At 35.3% G+C, this 17,363-nt stretch overlaps 1 protein-coding gene across 2 annotated transcripts in view; it reads right to left on the minus strand.

Moving 5' to 3' along the window:
- The window catches only part of METTL25 (methyltransferase like 25), a 104,319-nt gene that overhangs the window by 28,036 nt on the left and 58,920 nt on the right, over window positions 1-17,363 (minus strand). For both annotated transcript variants that reach the window (XR_015556399.1, XM_004417917.3), the window contains exons 7-8: window positions 14,998-15,027; window positions 10,343-10,416 (exon numbers count right to left, since the gene is read on the minus strand). Coding sequence is in view for 1 of the 2 variants with exons in the window: in XM_004417917.3 (XP_004417974.2) it covers window positions 10,343-10,416; window positions 14,998-15,027 (104 nt within the window). In the remaining variant the exon portion in view is untranslated. The remainder of the gene's footprint in view (window positions 1-10,342; window positions 10,417-14,997; window positions 15,028-17,363) is intronic.

The following is a 17,363-nucleotide window of genomic DNA, read 5'->3' on the forward strand; positions in this document are numbered from 1 at the left end:
ATTAAACTTCTTAAAATAACATCTGCAAAGAGAGTTTATGATGCAGAATGCAACCCGCTCTTTCACAGCTGCAAGAAAAGGCGAATATTTCATTCATTAGCCTTTAGAATGTTCTACAGTTTTAAAGAAAAAAACTGTAATTCTATTAATAAAGAAATAAGAGGGCTAGCCCTGGTGGCCTAGTGGTTAACTTAGCCACACTCTGCTTTGGCGGCCCGGGTTCAGTTCCCAGGTGGGGACCTACACTGCTGGTCGGTGGCCATGCTGTGGTGGCAGCCCATACAAAACAGAGGAAGACTGGCACAGATGTTAGCTACAGTGTATCTTCCTCAAGCACAAAGAGAAGGATTGGAGATGGATGTTAGCTCAGGGAGAATCTTCCTCAGCAAAAAAAAGAAACAAGAGAAAAAGGAGGCAGGCCCAAGAAGAATCTCAAAACTTAACTACATGGGAAGTAAAAGAGCTGAATAGTATTATTAAAAAATGGAATATGGGGCAATCCATGTTTAATTTTTAATTTTAATTTTTCATAAGTGCCAATCCCATTTTTCTCATTATGTAACGCTACAGATTTAGAGTCTGCTTTTGATAATTATATGTTATGACATCTCAGATTCACTGTAGTCTTAATTTCTGCTGAAGTGTGTGAGGATAAATGGAAACCTTTCTGTCCACTAATTAGTTAATATAATTAATTTAGTTAATATAATTGTTTTCTGTCAGAAAATACCTAGGATCAGGGATCTGGATGCCACTTCCTTCTGCCTCCTCTTACGCAACTTCCACTTCTCTTTACTTACTGAGTCAGTACTCTTATCATATGAAAATGCTCACGTTTCTCTGTCTAAATAAAGCAAGCAAACAACCCCACTCCCAAAACAAAACCTCCCTCTGATCCCATGTCCTAAAATGATTTACTATATGGTGGAAGTCACATGACCAAAGGATAGAGAGGTGAATCCTATAAGCATTTAATTTATGTGAATTCAATAATATATACTTGGTATATCATTAAAAATATTGTAAAATATTTTATATATGTATTTGATACTATATATAGGCAAACAAAATGCACTTAAATATTTTATACATTTAAATTACTGTACTGGGTTATATAGTGAAATCCATGTATATAGAACTTTGTAGGAAATGTAAGGAATTTTCAAGGGTAAATTTTACTATATGACTCCTCTTGATATTGCCACCATGTATTATGGATTTTCTATGTGAATTTGCTTACTCATTAGACCATAAGTTCCTTAGTTATTTGGCCCAGAAAGCATGGGCACCACGCCAAACACTGGGTGGCGGTGGCTGTGATAAGACCGCTGGACTAGTTCCCAACATTGCTTACTACTGTCCTGAGAAAGAGTAATGGTAATATTCTTCCGATTCTCCAGTAATGCATTCCAATAAAGTTTTACTCTTCATGTTTAATAATTTAAAATAAAAACTTGTAATTTATATTGTCTACATGTTTACGTATTTATGTAACAATAACCTAATCCAGAATAATTTTTTTTTAACATTTAGAGCTTTATTTGTATAGGAAATTTTGTCATCAAGTGGACAGGATAGAAAAGTAAAAGGAGAGCAAAGACCAGTCACCAAAGGGAAAGGATGTTGCACTGTGATCCCATTATGGAGTTAAAGTATGGCTGGACTTACTATATCTAATAGAAAATATGAATATTTTAGAAAATATTGATATGTCAGAAGAACCCTACACAGTATTTTACAGTTGACTGTCAACAATATATGTGATATTAAAGAAAATAATCACAAGAACTTTATTTTGTTATTGTCATTTCATTTGGAGTTGATAGACAAATAATCACATAAGTCACAGATGAGATCCTAGGAGGAGTTAGAATAATTATTTTCAAGATTTTTCTGTGTTTTTTTAGAGTGCGCCCCATAAAACACCGAGTGCTACTAATATTAAGTAAGTGTGTGTATAGTTTTGGGAGAAGAAAGGTGGTATGAACAAATAAACATTGGTTTCAACAAAGTTAAACACGTTTCTTTCAATAATAATAGCAATCACTCACTATGTTCCAGGCATTGTTTTAAGCATTTTATAGATAGTAATTTATTTTTCATAACATCTCTTTGATGTAGATACTATTATTTGCCCCAATTTACAGATGGGAAAAATAAGGCAAAAAGATGTCAAGTAACGTGCCCAAGATGATAGTGTTAGCACTCAGGAAGGACTGGGACTTAACCAGGCAGCAGAGCTCCTGTGCTCATGCTCTTAACCATTACACCCTCCTCTCTCACCAAACTAACGGGAATCTTTAAAATATGTATGTGCACTGGGAATCTTCAAGAGGATGATTTTACATGATACATCTACTTGATTACAAAATTCTTAAAAATCATTGCTTTTCAGGACAACAATCTGGAGAACTGTTATAGAATAATCAAAATCTGATTTATCCTCTTTCATAAGCATTTCTAAAATACTCGGGAGCCAGATTACTTGGTTCTATCACCTATAGTGAACGAAACAAAACAAACAAAAAATCATTTGAATTGGATGACAATCAGTGAGAAGCTGATGATACAGGAGAGATAGCAGATACTGTTGGAGAGGAGTGATGATGGGTGGTGGATATCATAGAGATGATAATTTTGAGTAAAGCACAGAAGGAAAAAAGTGAGCTAGCCATGTGGATATCTGGTGAGGAGCAATCCAGGCAGAGGATACATCATATGCAAAGGCCCTGAGGTAGAAGTGTTTTTGGCATTTTCCAGGAATAGCAAGGAAATCAGTGCAGACATAAATAAAGGGAAAAATAGTAGAAATGAGATCAGAGAGATAACGAGGAGCCACATCAAGTAAGGCTTTGTAGGTCACAGTGAAAATATTAGCTTTACTTCCCAGTGAATGAGAAACCATGGGAAGATCGTGAGCAAGATCTCACTTAAAAATATTAATAGGATCACTCTGCTATTGTGTGTAGAGAATAGACTATAGGGGCAAAAGCAGAAGCAGGAAGACCAATTAGGAGGTTATTATAATAATGTAGGTGAGAGATGATGGTGGCTTGGACCACGATGGTGGCCCTGAGCATAGCAAGTGGTAGAAGTTTAGATACATTATGTTGGGAGAGACTATAAGATTGCTGAAGGACTGGATCTAGGCAGTGTGAGAAAGAGGAGTCAAGAATGCCTCCAAGATTTCTGGCCTGAGCAACTGGAAGAATAAGATTATCATTAACTACACTATATATCTGGGGTTTATCAGCATATAGATGATATTTAAAGCCATGAGATTCGATAAGATCACCTAGGCAGTAGGTATAGATAGAAAAAAGTGTGTATCGATTAGAAAATTATAGAGAAAATTAGAAGTTTGAAAACAGAAAAGGAATCAGCAACTGATAAACTGAAAAAAAGAGAAAGAGAAAGAAAGTATCTTGTGAGGGACCTTTCCCAGAATATTGAGAGAAAAAAGGGTTTCAATAAAGAGTGGCAGATCGTGTGAAATGCAGATGGCAGGCCAAGTAAGGTGAGGACTGAGGATTGATCGTGGGATTTAGCAACATGAGGTCATTAGTGCCCCTGAAATGGGTGATTTGATGGAATGATGGAAATAAAATCTGATTGGCATTCACGAGAAAATGGGAAAGAAATTGGTAGCACTTTCAAGCTTTCCGGTAAAGGAAAGAACAGGTGTAGGATAACAGTTGGAGGGGAAAATGTGGTTCAAAGAGGATTTTCAGAATTTATGCTCTTAATCTTATGCACTATGACAGACCATTTCATTTAATAATGAAAACTGGCCATCAAGAGCTCACTAGGCAGTAGAGGAGTAGACAAAAACAACTAAATGTACTATTAGGTTCAATAAGAGCCGTGAATCACAGATTAAGTACCATGGGCAAAGAGAAGAGTGGGAGAAGGAGAAAAGAAAGATATCATATCAGAGACGTCTTCTAAACTAGGTTTCAAAGAATGCCTAGGATTTCACCTGCCAGAGGTCATGGGAGGAAAGGGTGGCAGAAATGGGGAGGAGAATATTCCAGGTAGATAGAGGAGCTTCAAGGAAGCATACAAGGTGCAAACTTAATTGCACGAGAAATGATGACTAATACAGCATACCATGACAGGGGCATGGGCAGCTGCTTGGGGTGCAGAGGAGGAAGAATGAGGTGATGGATCAGGCTGCAAAGGATATTAGTGACAGATTAGAAATGGCCTTGAACGCCCTAACAAGGATATTTTAGTTTTTGAGTATAAAGAAGTATATATTATCAAACATTTAAGTTAGAAAAGTGACAGCACTGTTTCTGAAAGATAAATGATGGGACTTGAAGCACAGATTAAAGGGGGCTCTCTGTCAGAATAAAGCATGGCCAGCATGCTAAAAAGGAATTAGTATTCTTTCTTTTAATAAAAGTGAATGCACTAGATCTAATTAAAATTCTCCTCAAGTGAATCCAACACCACCCACACGCTTTTCCAAAAATACAATTGTAAGAACATGGTTTACTTGTAGCACTTTCCAAAGAAGCGACATTAATGTAGGAAATTTGGGGAAAAGGTGAAGCAGATGTCTACTAAATAAATGGAAACAAACACATGCAGGAGAGAAAGTACCAAAATTCAGTTCTCCATCATCACAAAGTGTTTATGAAATTATTTATTTTGTGCCTTTTATATGCTAATACACATTGGAAGACTCAAAAGATCAGCAACACAAAATTTTGCTGGAAATGGTGATCACTTAAGGAAGCTTCAAAAGTCTTCAAACTACTCTTCAATTTAAAAGATACAAATTTGCTAATTCCAATTTGACCACACAGTATGGATTAAATAATTACCCTTAATTTTGTGAGCCAGTTTTCATGATCTGGTTTTTCACTTTCCTATTTGATTATAGCAAAATCAATATGAAAATTAAAGTAATTCATAATAGGCATCAAAAACGTGTCTATTTCTTGTATAGCTGTGCATAGTACTTATTACAAAAGAGAATAATAAAGTGAGTAAAGTTACACATCATATTTTCCCTGCCCTCTAAGTGTTGTAAGAGATTTTTTACCCCATGAAATGCCTTCTTTGGCATTTTATTCCCCTTAGAAAGTTTCCAGATAAGAACTAATTATAAAATAAAGAATTTTCTATAAATTAGTCAGTTTTAACATAAATATTAAATGCTAAATCACAATTACAATTAATAGAGTAAAAACGTAAGTCCACGAAAAAAATTTACTTCTAATCTTAGGCTACACAATTACACTTAAATTACACTTCACTTCAGAACAATATTTCAGGTATTCTAAAACAGTATGTCACTCGAAGACAATTTATTTCAGTTAACAAGGAAAACTAAACAAAATATGAAAGAAGTAATTAAGTGATCTTATCTTCTGTCTTTAGTACTCTTGCTGGCTAGAGATTCCAGTCAAGTTAACCTTGATTTACAATGCTAATACAAGGAGCATGCAACTCAACTCATATTAAAAATATCCCAAAGAAAATTTAAACTAAAAAGAAGCATAGGATAGTGAAAACACTTATGGACTATGAATTTAGTCCTAGCCTTGGTTCTTTGAGGTTGTTATGACTTAGGACAAGCTTTTAACCATTTTTATCTTAATTTTTCTTATCACTATAATCAGATGACTGTAACAGATAGTAGGAGTATAATATGTACTCAACCCACCCTGGGGTGCAGCCTGATAAGAGATTAAAATTTTATTGCTATTGAACACAAACAAATAAACATTTATAAAATATGTATAAAGTATAAAGAATATCAATAAAATGAACCTTTATACCTAACACTAAACTTGAGAAATAGAACATCACTATTATATTGAAATCCCTACGTACCCCTCATCTTCCCCATCTCATCACTCTGTCCACTCAATTGTCCCCTCTCCCACAGAAACTACAACACTGAATCTGGCTTGTGTTTACCATTCTTATGCTTTTCTTAATTGTTTCTCACATATTTATACTCCTAAAAAATTATCTTTTCTCTGTGGCAGAGTGTTCCACTACAATTTATCCATTTTTGTTCCTAGATATTTGTTCTTATAAACTTTGCTGCTATTGATCATTCTTGTATAAGTCTCTAGGAGCACATGCATAAGAGTTTCTCTAGGATATACACTTAGGCATGGAACCACTGAGACAAATTATATAGACATTTTCAACTTCATTAGATAATGCTAGCTTGTTTTCCAAGGGGTAGAACTAATTTTTTTCTCCCATCAGTCATGTGGACAGTTCTACTTGCTCTACATGGTTGCTAACACGTGATATTGTCAAACTTTCAATTTTTTGCTAACCCAATGGTTATAAAAATAATATCCCATTGTGGTTTCATTTTACATTCCCCTGATTACTAATCAAAAGATTGAGCATCCTATCCCATGTTCACCGGCCATTTGAGAGTCCTCTTTATGAAGCGACTAATCAAGTCTTTTCACTATTTTTCTTTTACATAGGTTAATTTTTCTCATAGACTTGTAGGAATTCTTTACATATTTGGATATTAATCTTTTGTCAGTTAATAGGTCTTGCAATTACTTTCTGCCAATGGTCACTTTTCTTTTCACTCTTTTTACGGCATCTTCAGAAAACAGAAGTTCTTAATATTAATTGGTTGAATTTTCAATCTTTTATTTTAAGATTTGCAGGTTTATATTTAGTTTAAGAAATCCTTCCCCTATCTCAAGGTCATAAAGATATTCTTCAATACTATTATCTAAAACTACTATAGTTAAGCTTTTATCTACTATGAATTGATTTTTGTGTTTGTTGTAAAGTAGGAATCAGATTTAATTTTTTTTTTTTGCATGTGGTAGGCAGAATAATGCTCTACTAAAGACGTCTACATTCTAATCCTCAGAACCTACGAATATATTATGTTTCATACAAAGAAGGAATTAAGGTTGTGGATGGAATTAAATTTTCTAATCTGCAGACCTTAAAATGAAAAGAGCATCCTAAATTATCCAGGTGGCCCATGGCAATCTCAAGGATCATTTAAAGTGGAAGAGGGAGGGAGGCAGATAAGGAAGTCAGGGTCAGAGAAAGACTTGAAGATGCCACGCTGCTGGCTTTGAAGACGGAGGAAGGAGCCATGAGACAAAATATGTAGGTTGCTTCTAAAAGCTGACAAAGTCAAGGAAATGGATTATTCCTTAGAGGCTCCAGAAGAAATGCAGCCCTGCTGACACCTCATGTTAGCCCAGTGAAACCCATTTTGGACTTCTGACCTCCAGAATGCTAGATAATAAATTTGTGTTATTTTAAGGCACCAAGTTTGTAGGAATTTGCTACAGCAGCAAAGGAAACTAATACATGGTATAACTGTGTAAATAACTATTGTCCTGGCACTATTTAATGACTAGTCCCTCTGCAGGCAGCTAGAAGCAGTGATCTGAAATACTTGAATCACAGCTTGAGATGATTCCAAGTGGGGCTTTACTCCATCTTAGGACTGCTCCATTTCTGGTTCACCTTCACTCAGACAGTGTGAACCTCCAGGGACCTAACTCAAGGTCCTGGCCTATAGGGTCCTCATCCCAGGCAGGCCATGAACTCTAACTTCTGTCTCACTAGAACTGTTATTCTACTGAAAACTGTGCTCACTCTCTCTGCAATCTCTGCTGACTGGCAGACAGCTGTCTCTTCAAGAATTGGCAGATGCCTCTGGGGAAAACACAGCCCTAAAAGTTGGGCTTATTTTTATTTCTCTTGGTTTTCATGTTCTCCTAGATATTTGCCCTGTAATTTTTAACTTCTTTGATAGATCTCTGATTTTCTCAAACCAATTAAAAACAAATTTAAATACACACACACTTATATGTGCACACACACATATGCAGGAACACACATCTCTAGTATTTTTAGCTTTTCTCAGGAGGAGGGATGGTCCTAATTATCTAGTCTGCAGTTATTGGAAGTGGGTTTTTATCATTTTCTTTGGTTTTTGTACATGCCATCCTAACTGGAATATGAAAACTCCTGTGGGGACCCTATATCCTATGCATTCAGAACCTAATAGGCTGCCTGTCACACAATAAACAACCGCTGGGTTAAAAAATATAACATGTGCAAGTCTTAGCAACTAATCAGAATGTGTGGTTTGATGATGGGAGAATAGAATCGAATACGATTTTAAGAGTTCTAAAGCTTGATAATGGTGATGCCATTCTCAGAAATGACAAAAGAAATCAAGGGAGGGAAGAAAGAGGAATAGAATTGTTGGGAAGTCCACTTTGGTTTTTGGATGTGGCTGAATCTGATGTATTTGTGAGGTACTTAAGTAAAGCTTCTCAGATGAAAATGAGAGATGTAAATCTGAACTTCTAAAGAGAGGCGGGAGCCGGATACATGTTTCAAGTTATTTGTTGTGAGGGGAACTGCTAAGAGAAAGAGGAAAATATAAAGAGACAGGAGCTGAGCATAAGACATGAGAGAATGCCTAGATAAACTGAGGGCATGACTAAGAAGAAAAACCCTCAAAAAAAACCAGATAGGGCTGGCCCCGTGGCTTAGTGGGTTAAGTGCGCGCGCTCTGCTACTGGCGGCCTGGGTTCGGATCCCGGGCGCGCACCGACGCACCGCTTCTCCGGCCATGCTGAGGCCGCGTCCCACATAGAGCAACGAGAAGGATGTGCAACTATGACATACAGCTATCTACTGGGGCTTTGGGGGGGGGGGGAAAGGAGGAGGATTGGCAACAGATGTTAGCTCAGAGCCATTCTTCCTCAGCAAAAAAAAAAAAGAGGAGGATTAGCATGGATGTTAGCTCAGGGCTGATCTTCCTCAAAAAAAAAAAAAAACAGATAAGTGTTCAGAGTTGGAAAAAGAAACCTAGAAGAGTACAGCTTAACAGAAGATAATGAGGAAGAGAGTTTGGAGAAAACATAATTATCAACACGGTCAAATGTGGCTGAAAGGTCAAGGAAGCTCTGGAAGGAAAGAAGTCTTATAATAAACACCATCCATCTTCTGAGTAGTAAAGGAAGGCAGAAATGTGGAGGGGTGGAGAAATTTGAATTTTTAAGTGAGAAGGAAGGTTTAGAAAAGAATGTAGATGATTTTAAGTGATCATTAAGAGAACAACAAACAAATTGATGAACAGATTTGAGGTCCTAAAGGAAGGCAGGTAGTCAATATTTGAGTGGTCACGAATTTGCATGAGTGGACATGAATTTGCACAATTTTGTGATTTTCTTCAACAAGTTTATTATCTTGGAGTGAACTCAAGAGAAGGAGCTAGTTTTTAGGAAAATATGAGAAATTCACTTTTAGACATTTTGAAGATTAATATACAGAAAAGAGAATGAAGATTGGGATACAGATTTGGGAGTTATCTACATAGAAATGGCAGTTGAAACCAATGGCATATGTAGGTATTTGTATGTCATAATTTCTGTCAGTAAAAAATAGATTATTTTCTCCTAGAGAGAAATTATACCCAATCTAAAAATAGCTTCTATCTCTGTTAGTAAGTGTGGATTAGTTTTTGAGAACCTGAAAATTGCCCTGTATTAATTTGAAGAATAATCCTACTACAATGAAATGGCTATCAGAATCCTAAAATTGTCATTAGCAAGAGGACATTTATGAAAGTTGAAAGGCTTGCAAATGTATGCTTGAGGACAGCAGTTATTGAACCAGCATTATAAAAAAATTCTCCTACCCCTTGCCTCTCTGTGTAAGCAGTGTATTATTTGAGGAAAACAGAAACAAACAAAACACATGCAGGGGTACTATTCTACCAGCAGATACCCAAGTGGCCACAATGGCTGTTTATGATCGATATCTGTAATTAGTTTTTTTTGCTGAGGAAGTTTCACCTTGAGCTAACATCTGTGTCAATCTTCCTCTATTTTGTACGTGGGTCACTGCCACAGCATGGCTGATGAGTGGTGTAGGTCTGCACCCGGGATCCAAACCTGCAAACCTGGGCCACTGACGCAGAGTGCACCGAACTTAACCACTATGCCACAGGGCTGGCCCCATGAAACATTTTAAATACAACTGCTACTCATGTGATAATATTATATTCACTGAATTACTATATATAACATTTCACTACTTCGAAAATTCAAAAGTACATTTTACATATATTACTTTGTCTTTACCACAACCTTTCAGGACAAAAAGGATTCATTAGAGCCACTAGGTTAGTAATGATTAACCTAAGATACAGTTGTTGCCTATTTCTTTGTTATTTGCTAACATTATGCTCAAATTCAAAGCTGCTTCTACCAATAACAGTGACCCTGAATAAATTCACTTGAAAACTAAAAGTCAATTCACTTAGAATACAGTAGTTACTCTTATTAAAGTAAAATCCTCATACCATTTGGTGATGCCATAACAATCTTTAATAATATCTTGAAGTACAGCACGATAGAAGAGTGATTCAGTAGGCAGCTGAAAAAAATGTAGCACAAGAAACAAATAAATAAGCACAAGCAACAAATAAAAAACAGAAATCAAATAAATACCAGGGAGTTAGGACAATAAGTGAATGTTAGAAACCTGACTTTGTTGCTAAACATAGAGCACAATGTTATAATTTTTCCATTCTAAGTTAAAATGAACCCTGAGGCTAACTCTCACTGAAAAAGTAATTCTACAAGGAAATAGAAAAAAATGATAAAAGAAGAGTAGTGAATGAGGAAGAAAAGGCATAACGAAAAAACAAAAAATGAGCTAATGTCCCAAATGGAGTGCTTGGCAGTTAAAAATGTAGAAATAAACTTTCATGACCAGCCAAGTCAGCTCTGCATAAGAGAGCAGTCAGGTAGGATACGTGCAAAAGAGAAGAGAATGTGGGTCTGTCCTAATGGTGGTGGAATAGAGATGCTATTACCCAGGACTCACACCCAGAAAGAGACAGTACTACCCTAAGTAAGGACATACTAAAAATATGTCTCAAGCCAAAAAGATCACAGCATTGGCTAATGCAGAGTTGAAAAGAAGGGCCCTGGAAAGGACACAGGATCAGAGATTGAAGTCTTGGCAAGGCTTCATTTCCTGGGGAAAAAGAGATGGGAGGTGTCCACGAAGGTGTAAAAGTTTTTGAAAGGACAGAAGGGATGGGTGAAGAGAAGGGCCCTAATGAAGCCTGACAGTTTCAAAGAACTAGAAGGTAAAAAAGCACTACACATAAGAGAAAGTGTACTTTGCTGTTGCAATGGAAGAGGTACTCTTAAACTAAGGAACTACAAAAATCTCCAAACAAAACTCCACCCACACACATCCCCACAGACCTCTTAATACTGATACTGTAGAGGAAAATCCAACACAATATCAGCAACAACAACCCTACTTTCAGGCAAAGTTATTATTGAAAAAAAAAAAAAAGAAAAAGAAAACTGAGCAAGGATGGAGGCAGGTCAACAATACTGAATGCTTTTGAGAAGTCAAATAAGGTAAAAACTAAAAACTGTCCAATGACTGGTAAAGTTTTAAAGATAGAGTTCAGTGGAACACGTATATCCACTGAGTTATCCTTTTGTCATTTTTATTCTCCTTCAGAGCCCAAAATTGTTATTTTCACCTGTTTTCAACTAGAATATGTTTGGATTCAGATGGAGTTTAGCACAAAATAAAATTATGCCTGTGTGCTCAGGCAGATAACCTACTCTACTGTCCTTCTCCCCCTTCCAACATCAAGTTCCTACACTGTGGGCCCCAGGTGCTGAGACTACAAAAAACCACAGGTTGGGAGTTGAGTCTTCACCTGGTGGCATTGCCTTCTTAAGTCACTGGAGAATGTCTGTCGGACTGGTAGGATCTTGACAGAGCACTTTGAAAGAACACAAGTTATACCCTCTCTGGATGGTGGGAATAGTGGGGAGGGTAATTCCAGTAGAAAAAGGTGTTAAGAATACCATAGTCCTTAACTCAACTCTGATAAATAAATGAAAAGCAACAGGATATATTGGAGTATATGAGGAAGCCATTTGGTTTAAAACTAATTCGGCCTGACCTAGGTTTTCTAAAAGGACCTGATGTGGCCTGTTGAGCATGCATTGTACATCTGCTTTAAACATTCATTATGTCCCAAAGACAAGAATGATGCTCTTAAAGATAAGGATATAGCTTCCCCCCATATCAGAATTTCTTTAAGGATAAGCATCTCTTCCTGGAAACTGAGGATTAATTACAGACCTGCTGTGCTCACCTTGTGACCACTGACCCGCTGACCACTGATCTGCTGCGCCAGCTAAGCATCTCGTGACAGTAGTAAAAGAGATACTCCTGTCACATGTGATGTATGCTCTTTGTTCCAAGATGGTATACAACCACTCTGTACACCCCACTTCTTTGGTGCCCTTCCTTCCTTGGGGAACGAACACCCCGGGTGATAGTCCTCAGACCTGGCTCATAATAAATTTACCCCAATTTTGATTTATAGATTGATTATGGATTATTTGTGTCAATAACTTCTAAAATAACTCACTGAATGCAGACATACACACACACTTGAGTGCCCACACTAAAATTTATAACCTTCAAAATATATATATAACCTTCTTATATAAAATCTCTTTCCAAATACAATTCCTTGACTTGAGACAAAATCTCTGATTTCTAAACTTTCCTTTCCTGAAGATTGCTCTAAAACATTTCACTCAGAATTTCCCATCTCTGGATATATTTTCCATTTGACATTCTGTCATCTTGAGCAATTCTTTTCTACAGTAAGTACCAAAAATCTCTACTTCATCATCTGTCCTCCTCTACCTCCCAAATCCCCTCAATTGTCTCACAAAAATGCTGAAATCCCTTTTCATATGTTAACACCTACTGTTATACTATTCTATTGAAATTAAAGGCATTTTGGAAAATATATTATTACATGAACTAAAATATTAGTATTATAAATGGCTTACAAAGAGTTCTTAACTTTTTATTTGATTAGCTATAATAGATAGGAACTTCAATTTTATATGAAACTCCTAAAAATAGCTGAGCTAGTATTTGAACTGAGGAAGCCTGGCTCTGATGTCCCAGTACCAAGCTATGATGTTATTTTGCCTCTCAGACACTTGGGTAAGGATGAGGCGTCATTATTATTGTTTTTAATATACGTTAATTTGGGGGAAAAAAAACTCCTACAAAGAAAGCTCTTCTTCTCATACCTTTGAGAAAAATTATATCAAGATTATTTATAAATAAATGCATATTTATATTGTTATTAACTGATTGTAGAAAGAGCACAAAAAGACCAAGAATTGCATTTAAAGCAAGAGAACATACAGAAATGGAATGCATAGAGACATACAAATAGGACAGAATAAATCATCATTCCCAAGTTACCCTGAGTAAATAAGAGCTTTACAGCTGTTTCCTAAGAGAAAGGGAAGAGAGTTAAATGCCTTCACATGTGCATTCCTGGAATATCTAGGACCATCCATCCTGGTAAATACAGACGGGGGTAAGTGGGAAGGGAGTCAACATCTCCTGAGCAGCCTTGCCTGACTCTTTCAGAAATAAACTGGATGCAGCTCAGAGTTTACTTTCTTTCCTTCACAAGTGATAAATCAACTTAACATTTTAATGCATTTTAAAATGGGAGGGAGCAGAAAGCGTACACCCTTAAAGTACATGTACTAGACATGCATTTTACAGGCCTAGTGGAGAGGGCACTAAGCTGGAAGCCAGGACTCTGCAATTAATTAAGGGAGCTAGAATGCACTACTAAACTTTTGCTGTGTATCATGTTCTCATGTAAGTCTGGGATGATACCCAACTCATAAGATTGACTGTAAACATGAGCAAGCACTTGGGAATTGAAAAACACCATACAAATGCACTGGGGCATTATTATGATGAAGGCTCTTTCCTCTTCCAGACCCCTAGGGAAGCACTAAGTTGATATGCAGTACAGTACTTAAGAGCTTGGGCTCCAGAGTCAGAGATTCAAATCTCAGTGTTCACTACTTAGTGTCCTCATGTGCACCGTAGGACAATAAGAGTTCCTATCTCATAGGATTATGTATATAGTGCTTTAATTGATGAAAACCTTGAACAGTACTTTGGTAAGCACTGTGTTAAACTTTGTTATTATTTTCATGATCATAATTATTAACTACCTGTAACAGCAACAACAATTGACATTTATTGAACACTTAGTATGTGCTAGACACTGCTTTATGCATTTTACATTTTTCATTTATTTAATCCTCATAACAACTTTACAAGGAAGATATTACCGTTACTCCCATTATTGTTATTATTCTTATTCTACAGATAAAGAAATTAAGCTATGACGTGTCCCAGGTCACTAAGCCAGTAACTGATGAAGACAGGATGCAAATTAACAGTTCGAGATTAAAGCCCACACACTTAAACAACATGCTCTAATGCTTTTAAAAAATCAGTTTTGATCAATTTTTAAATAGGTACAATTAATGCATTTTAAAAAAAAAGCTCTTAGCGTTGTGCCTGGCCCAGAGTAAAGCACTCAGTAAATGATGCTTGTTGCTATTATTATTTTTAAAAACTGGCATATTAATGTTCCTTGAAAAGAAGCAAAAGAGAGATTTCTAAATTTAGGTCCAATAAGAAAAACCTTGTGAAAAGTTTAAACGCTTAAAAAAAACTTAAAAAATTCCTAATGTTTCATGAATCATAAAGTGGAGCATAAGGCAATTATATGGATATTTGGGGGATACATTTAACTTCTGTTTATACGTGCAAACTCCTTTGGCTGTTGCAACTAATCAGTGGTCAAGTCAATAAAGAAAAATGTTTAAAAACAACCAACTTAAATATGTGTTTTAGACTACAGTTAAAAAATATATTGAATGCTGCAAGTTCACTTCTCTTTTAAAGTAAACTTACAGAAAATGTATAAATTTGAATATGAAGAGGTGACAAGAAGAGGCTATTTATTAAAATCCATCAGGTTTTAAGTTCATCAGCAGGTCAAGTATGAAGAATACTTTAAGAAAAACTATCCTGTTCATCAATTGGATTAGAGTAAACACTCTTACTTACCCCTTGGCCAACTGCAACCCGCTCCAATGCCTTTAAGGAGAAAACATAAGAGAAAGACTGCTGATACATTTAGTCTTATCTTTTAAGACTTATAAACATACTGTATAAGGCTTTGTAAAAGTGACATTTAAAAGACTGATTAAGTAATAACATGCAAGTTTATACACTTAAAAGTGTTAATAACATTAAGGACTGTTAACTGGTATACCTGCATAATTTAAGGCTGATATATAATGGATGTATCTCATGTAAACAAACACATACAGACCTCAATTGTATACACTCCTTGAATTTTAGAAGGGATTAGAAAACAGAAAAGAAATGAAATGACATATTTTTGGCTTACTTTTAGTGTGGCTAAAGCAAATAAATACAAAGCTATTATTATGCATATATACAGATGTATTTATATACTACTTTTTAACTTTTTTCTTCCAATTTTTTATAAACATATAATTTCACCTCTTATTAAACAAAATTATACTGAACAATTACAGTTGAAAACTGAGTTTTGAAAAGTATGTATATTTTTAGTCTGCATGGTCTGCAAATTCAAATTCACATTTGATCAAGTACCTAATAGAAGAGAAAGTAATACATATTTTTACAATTCTATATGTAGCTGGTTTTACATTTATATTTATTTAAGATCCAAAACATTTTTACAAAATATTTCCTAATATTTCTAATAAGTACTCATAATCTAACACATATGAAAGATACATATAAAAGATTTGTCACAATTTAAATGTGGAATAGAGCCTTCTGAAACTTTCATTTTTTTAGAGAAATACATTTCTATACTTATATAGTTTTATAACTGAATTAGATTAAAATATTTTAACTGAAGTTTTATTGTTAAAATTTTAATTGGAAAATATTTCAAACATTAAGTAGCAAAATATAATAGATCTGTATATACTCCTTACTCAAATTTAAAATACTCATACTTGCTTCAGATTTCTATGCCTTCATAAATAAGACTTTTTAGATATAGCTGAATCATATACCTTTAAAACTGAAAGATAGCTTACAGATTATCCTGTGTAAGTGCAATTTTTGCAGATGCACAAGGTCACCGACAAGGTAAAGTAATTTGCCACAAGTTGCACAGCTAGTTAGCAGGTGAACAGGAACTAAAAACTTGTTTTTTGAACCCTGATTTATTTCTCATGCCCTCACACTATGAAGATTTAGCGGGAAAATGAGTTCATTGCATGAAAATTTCTTTCACAGAATTGTTTTCAGAAAAAAATGTAATTTTTCCATTGACTTAAAGGGTACCTTCACCGAACATCTAGAGCCAGAGTGTTATGAATACAGGAGATAGTTATTATATAATTTTAATATTAAATAGCAACAGGCCCAGAACAAGTTTTTTATTGAAGACTACATTGAGTTTTCATTTATAGTACTGGTTGTGCTCATTTCAGATTAGATTTTTGTGTTACTGGCTTTTGCTCAAAGACTGAACTGAATAAAGAAACAAGAGAGTTCTTAACAATAAATTATTTGGTGGGAATAAAAATATCACATAACATAGGACTACTTTTGGTATGTGTTGCTGATCAGTTTATTTTAGAAATACAAATGATAAACTTTGATTACATAGTAAAAGATAATCAGGTAGGTGATAAGTTTCTTGGAAACATTAATCTTTTTCTTGGCCAAAAAATAAAGATGAAGAAAATATACCAAGTGTTCATTTCATACTAATCTAAAATATTTTACAGTTTTATCAGGCTTAAAGTATGCTGACAAGATTGCACTATTCTAATTACATTTTTATTTCTGGTTAGTACCCTTAACAATTTATCTGCAAGTGTCAGCAGAAAGGTCTCTTTTTTTTAACTCCTTAAGCTTTGAATACTTGTGGAAAAGGTCAGTTATAAAACAAAAGGCAATAAAACAAGATGCACCAAAAGAAATGTTCCTTAGACTTCTCAAGATTACTCTAGCATCAAAAAAAGAAGTCGAGGTGAGCAGGGACTTGGAATGAAGCGAAGGAGAGGGCCATTCCATGGGAAGCTGACACTGGTCAAGGAAATTTCTTAAGTGTGGCATGGTCTATAAATTCTACTTTTTGGAATTTATTTTTCAAAAACTCTTCTTTTTGGTTCTTTGAATGTTTATTTTTATAGCGAACATTCTTGTTCGGTGGATACAGATCTTCTTTTATCTCTTCAAGGGATATTAATAGTTATTTTATGTTATTTTATCTTACATAGTATCCATTTCCTCCAGGTTGCTTTTTCTATTTGTTTATCTGATCTCTATTCTTTCCTCTTATACTTTCTTACACATCTAGTGATGTTTGGCTGTCTGTTGATAATAAAATGGGAGTATCATAAACCTGATTAGAAGCA

The sequence above is a fragment of the Ceratotherium simum genome, chromosome 25 (assembly GCF_057802395.1).
Source record: "Ceratotherium simum simum isolate JZ-2026a chromosome 25, ASM5780239v1, whole genome shotgun sequence".
NCBI lineage: Eukaryota > Metazoa > Chordata > Mammalia > Perissodactyla > Rhinocerotidae > Ceratotherium > Ceratotherium simum.